At 37.7% G+C, this 5951-nt stretch overlaps 1 protein-coding gene across 1 annotated transcript in view; it reads right to left on the bottom strand.

Annotated features, from left to right (window-relative positions):
- Positions 1–5951, bottom strand: part of myoz2a (myozenin 2a) — an 11181-nt gene that overhangs the window by 1201 nt on the left and 4029 nt on the right. The window contains exons 4-5 of the mRNA XM_014004356.1: positions 4063–4207; positions 38–221 (exon numbers count right to left, since the gene is read on the bottom strand). Of these exons, the coding sequence (XP_013859810.1) occupies positions 38–221; positions 4063–4207 (329 nt within the window). The remainder of the gene's footprint in view (positions 1–37; positions 222–4062; positions 4208–5951) is intronic.

The following is a 5951-nucleotide window of genomic DNA, read 5'->3' on the forward strand; positions in this document are numbered from 1 at the left end:
GCTCCCAACCCAGCAGGGGTTGACATGTATGTGTTACCTGTTGAAGCTTTTATATCCTGGTAGGTTTGTTCGGGGCTCCAGCTCAGGCATGCGGGGGACGAGCGTGTCAGCCAGGGCCGGGTCATTGATGATGGCCTGCTCCCAGGGTGAGTGGTATGACTTTGGCACAGCTGTAYTGTTGAACCGTTCTGCTGGGATATCTTTCAAAGGACCTCCATATCCTGAAGAAAATACACAACACAGACAGTAGGTCATTTTTTAACCTTTTTAGAGTTGCTCTTTTTTGTGTCTTATTATGCTACCTTTAAGTTTTAGTCAGCGTTCTGTTACCTTTGGTTGCATTTAGCTACTTTTAGCTTTTAGCTACTATTCTGCTGTTTGCTCTTAGCTAGCCTTTTGCTACRTTTAGCTGGCATTTTGTTACTTTTAGATAACCTTTTTTTACTTATAGATTTTTACTTTGTACCACATCTTATTTTAGCTTTCAGAAATGTCAGACTGAGACTTATTGTCATTCAAATCATTACACGGTAAAAATGTTAAGCAGGACCAAGCAGGGCATTCTGATGTTAACGCCTAATAATGCTTATTTCATGGATGATAACATCCGAAGCGGGTGGACCAAGTGTATGAACAATAAAACTACAATAAAGCAGGCAATTTCACTCAACCTTTTTCTACTTTTGGCTTCAACATAGCCTTTTATTTGTTACTAGCTTTCAGGCACTTTTAGCTCGTAGTCAACCAGGTTGTGTCAGGAAGGGGAAACAATTCTGTGGCGATCACCTGCTGAAAGTAGCAGTCAAAAACAACAACAACAACAACAACAACTAGACACCGCATAGCAGTAACACAATGACCCCCACACGTACAAATGCACCAGAACTCAGAAGTCTTTATTCCTAATAAATGTCATGGTGAATCCCAAAATTGTACTAGCTTGGGTGGGGTTTTTTTTTATAAGCATTTTTGCATGTCCTGACACCCCCTCTTTGGATGGAGCCCCCTCCTCAAATATGGGGTCTATCGTAAAACCGTTGGCTGGTGCAGTGTAGGTCGGACTCATTTCATGTTGATTGGTGCAGCCGTTGTTGTGCTACGGTTGACCAAAAATCACTGAAAAATAAATAAATAAATAAATAAACCGTACGAAAACAACATGACTCCGCTTACGGGGGGTCATAATAATGTTTACATACTTTTAGATTTAGCTAAAAAGATTAGCTAATCATTTGATCTTTCTAAAGCATTTTGCTATTTTAATCACCAAGACTAGTTGTTAGCTCCCCAGTCCAGTCAGACTTGATCACTATTTCTTATGTCGTATATATATATATGTTTATGTGTGTGTGTGTGTGTTTAGTAGTTCTTGAGTGGTTTTTATCTACTCAGTGATGTTAGGGAATACAACGTAGTGCACACATTAAAAAGCAAAATGATTTCTCTTCATTTGCAGTGGAACGCAGAAGGTTTGATGCACCAAATATTTGCTGAAAAAGACCATGTTCACAGCACAATAAAGCAGTCTGTATGGACAGACCCGCCCCTCCTGTAGACTTCATAAACATAAACAGTAGATGGGAGAGGCTTATCTAAAGTACTCTCCTTCAATCCCACTGATTCACTCGCAGGGGGGCTCACAAACTCAGGAATGACATAACATCAGTGTCATGACAAGTCTTAACGTTTCACAATGAACACCCTCCCGCACACAGACACACACAGACACACACTGACACACACACCTTCCTGAGTTCATGCTTGGCTCTGAGGAGGAAGCAGGAGGCGCCGCACAAAACCTGAAGGGAAGTTTACAGAGTTTTTATTTCTTTTGGGTGCGGGGAGGACAACTCGAGAACAAAACATTTTGTGAAAAGTTTTTCCGAGGTTGAGGAATTTGTGTTGCTGGGGCTGGTGGAGCTGACGCTTCTGCTCCACGCCCAGATTCACGTGGAGATGAAAAGGCTCAGAGCGAACAGAAACAGACATCTGACTGTCATTTTAAACTGTAATCTCAAGCATTTCTACATTGCTGTAAACCTATTTAAACAAAAACACCAAAGCTTTCGCACCTGTGCTCAGAGTTCGTGTTGGGGGTGATTTTCAGCTACTAYGACACCAAATCTTTGCTCAATAACTGTAAAATCAACCGAGTTGTAGCCAGTTTTAGTTTGCTAACAGTGACGGGCTGTTTTGTTCAATTCTGTAAAAGTGGTTAGTGAGATATTTTACTAACAGACAATGTTAGCAGTGTTGACCATAACCTAAAGCTCAAAGGACTAACCGTATTTTATGGTCAAATGTTTCTGGCATTAAAATGAACATGTAACTTGAATGAGAACAAGGCAGTGTTGCTATTTTAAGGCTTTTTACCATTTGATACCAAATGAACTTTGGCCTCTTTTTTTTTTTTTTTTACAGTTGGAGTGACTTCATTCAGATACAGTCAGGTGGTGTCTGGTCCAGAAATATAACCCCTCCACCCCTTCGCTCCTACTCATCCCCAAATCAGTATCGGGTTTTCTGTCAACGGGTCAGAACCTCGACACGAGGGAGGAAGTGAGTGCAGAGCAGATGGTATCAGTGGCACAAGAGGCAAACAGGAAACACATCCTATGGGAAGAAACAACGATTTCAACAGAATTAGAACAAGGAGGGTTCATAAAATGCAGGGGATGTTTGGAAATGAGTGTGGGATGAAGAAAAAAAGTGATGATAATAATAAAAAATATATAATGTATAACCGAATTTAGCTGGAGGCCAGCAGATTCCAGGCAAGAAAAAGGAAAAGGCTTTCCAATGAGATCAAAGCCAACGTTAGAACAAAGAATGAGAAACGTCTGAATTCTTATCAAAACATCCAGAACTCTGGACGCAGCCCATCCTCTCAGCCTCTCAGCCTTTAAACAATAAAACCTGCTCTTTGTATTTTTATATCATAAAGAATWCCAGGCAAACCTGAAAAATCTGTAGTGTGACGGCAGAGATTCAAACTCTGCTTTCAAACTTCACTAAAATCTGTTGAACAAGCTGAAACTGAGTTATTTAGATTAAAACAAGAAAAAAATTGAAATGAATTAATGAAATTAATCAAATATAAAAAAAACAGCAAGACAGTGGCTAAAAGCTAAAGTCTAGCAAAACAGTAGCCGAAAGTTATTTTCAAAAGAATGGCTAAAAGCCAATAGAACAATATGTAAAAGCTAAACTTGGCAAACCAGAAATAAAGTGGCCGTAAAAAAGCTGATGTTAAAAAGCACCAAGTTTTATTAAAGATTTGACAAGATCTCACTGCATCAGATCTTTGTTGTAGGAAACTATTTTTTAAACTTAAAACTATGAGAACATAAACTAAAATGGGCAAAACAAAAGCTAAAAATGAAAACGAGCTAAACAAAACCTGAAACTACTCCAACAAAAAAGTGAAAGCTAACATTACAAAGGTTTATCAAAACTGCCAGAAACAGCTAAAACCATTTCAATTGTAGCCTTAATGTAAAGACCAGCAAAACAGCTGCTTAACTTAAAAGTAGTATCTGAAAGCTAAGACCAGCTGTAGCTAAAATATAAAACAAAAAAAACGGCTTAAAACTAAAATTAGCAGAAAAATACTTAAAAGCTAATTGTGAAGCAGACCTCCTGAACTAGATTCTATTTTTTTTTTGCAAGGGGAAAAAAATGGACAAATTTTTGAAGAATTACAAATAGTATAAAAGTTAAAAATACAAAAATTTAAAGACCCTAACAATCTGAGTGGTTTCACATCTGAATGGCTGAAATAGCTAAAAGTGTGATGCAGTCATGGTCCAGAAAACATACAGAAATGAGTAGAAACAGAAAAACTCTTGTGTGAGAGATGACAGCATTCACACTGTAAATGTCTTTACAAAAAAAAAGTTATGATTATTCAAGAAAACATGTTGTTAAAGTAAAACTGTCTCCAGATAGATCAGGGAGAGGCTCACTGACCAAGTGTCCACCTTTAGCTAGCTAGTGTGTCACTGCAGACGGTTTTATAGCTTCTGAAAACAGGTTACAGATTGTATCACCAGTGTCACTTACCCGGAGCAATACTGTCTGGATTTGGCTCCATTTTTGTGTCTGGTGTATTCAATGTCAATTTGCACGGCTGGTCGACACTCAAGTTATTGTTGCTTGTGTGTCCACCCGCGGGGTCCTCGTCCTCAGTGTGGAAAACCACTCTGTTCTAAAAGAAAAGGTTAAAGAGGTCAGTGGAGAAAGAAACGTTGCAAACCTAGCTATAGATATATAATGTTTGAAATTCAGGGGTTTGTGGAAAGGTTTTAAACAAACAGTTTAAAACCTTTCCACAGTTTGTGGAAAGGTTTTAAACTATTTGTAGTTTGTAGTTGATCTTTTTTGTAAATTGATTTTTTTTTTAATTCTGCAGTTGATGTTTTTAATTTTAACTGGTTGAAATACCACAATCATCCCCATTTTCCACCTAAAACATAGCAGCTGCCTGTTTGTGCTTTTTCTGTTTTTATTGTAGCCATTGTTTTTTTTTTTGGCTGTATCAGCCCAGGCTCCCCGCTTTCAAGCCCTCTGAAGGATATTTATGATGATTTACTTCGGCACTTCCTCAGGAAATGTTGACAACTTGAAACAAAATCTCTCTATCGCCCAGGGCAATAAATAAACTGAGATTTGTGGCTCTTTCTTCCTTCAGAGTTTGAGGGGAAAGCTTCTGTAGCTGGAGCAGAACAATTATTTTATCTACAGATTTCAAGAGGGCAACGGGGCTAACACACRCACAGACACACAAACAAACAAACAAAGGAAAGAGGGTTTGAAAAATGCTGCTTTTAATTAGACATAGCCAAGAGAAATTCCGTTCAGCTTGATTAAATGTTACATAGAACCTCTGGAATATAAATTGCTTTATGCTTGAACAGGTCAGGCTGTCTTGGCACAATGCCCATACTTTCACAAAGAGACATTAATAAAGCTATGCATGACCTGCTGGAAGACTTTTACTATATGCTGCTCCATGTCTGTAAAGAGAAACTCAAGAAAACACTTTAAACTCTTAATCTCTATTTAAGTGACAGTATTTTTTAGTTGTTTTTTTTACAAGAGAAATGAAAACAGGGAGAATAGTAAAGAGATAGGTGCATAGAGAGGACACAATATCAAAATGAAATTCTCACARTCACAATATTTAACATCAGGTCAGTTATGTTTACATTTCAAGTTCAATTCTTGTATATTATAATGGTGTATTGTACCGTTTCATATTGTATAGTATCGCATAGTATGGCATCCTATCACATTGCATCATATCATATCCTATTGTATAGTATTGTATCATATCGTATCGCAGCATGTCATATCCTATTGTATAGTATTGTATCGTATCGTACCGTACCATTTCGTAACGTACCATATCGTAGCATATCGTACTGTATTGTATTGCATCGCATCATCATATCCTATTGTATGGTATGGTATGGTATGGTATGGTATGGTATGGATGAGAGTGTGTCCCACTGCGTGTGACTGATCATCTGTAAAACACAGAACAGGGCGTGCTTTGTGTCTTCATTTTAACCAGTACAAAGAAAGAGATCCAAATTCGATCAAATTCAGAATACTGAACAGCTATTTGTATTTTGATTGAACATGCAATTCAATGTTGCAAAAATTGTAGTTGTCAGTATGACCATAATCAAATACAGCAAATGCAGCAAAAAAATTCTAGGACAGAAAAATTAATTGCAAAACATTATGAGTGTTGAACCAAAACGTTATAGAATTGTCTTGACCAGAAACAGAACGAAAGGAAATTTTCAGCCTTTGACCCTCAAAATACCAGCAGCAGAGACCTGAGCCCCCAACTGTTGTTGGATCATAAACATTGTTTTCATGTAAAAAAATAAATAAAAAAATAAGAGCATATAGTAACAAAGAAATGAGGGGTGGTAGGAGAC

Source organism: Austrofundulus limnaeus, unplaced genomic scaffold (assembly GCF_001266775.1).
Source record: "Austrofundulus limnaeus strain Quisiro unplaced genomic scaffold, Austrofundulus_limnaeus-1.0 Scaffold23, whole genome shotgun sequence".
Lineage (NCBI taxonomy): Eukaryota > Metazoa > Chordata > Actinopteri > Cyprinodontiformes > Rivulidae > Austrofundulus > Austrofundulus limnaeus.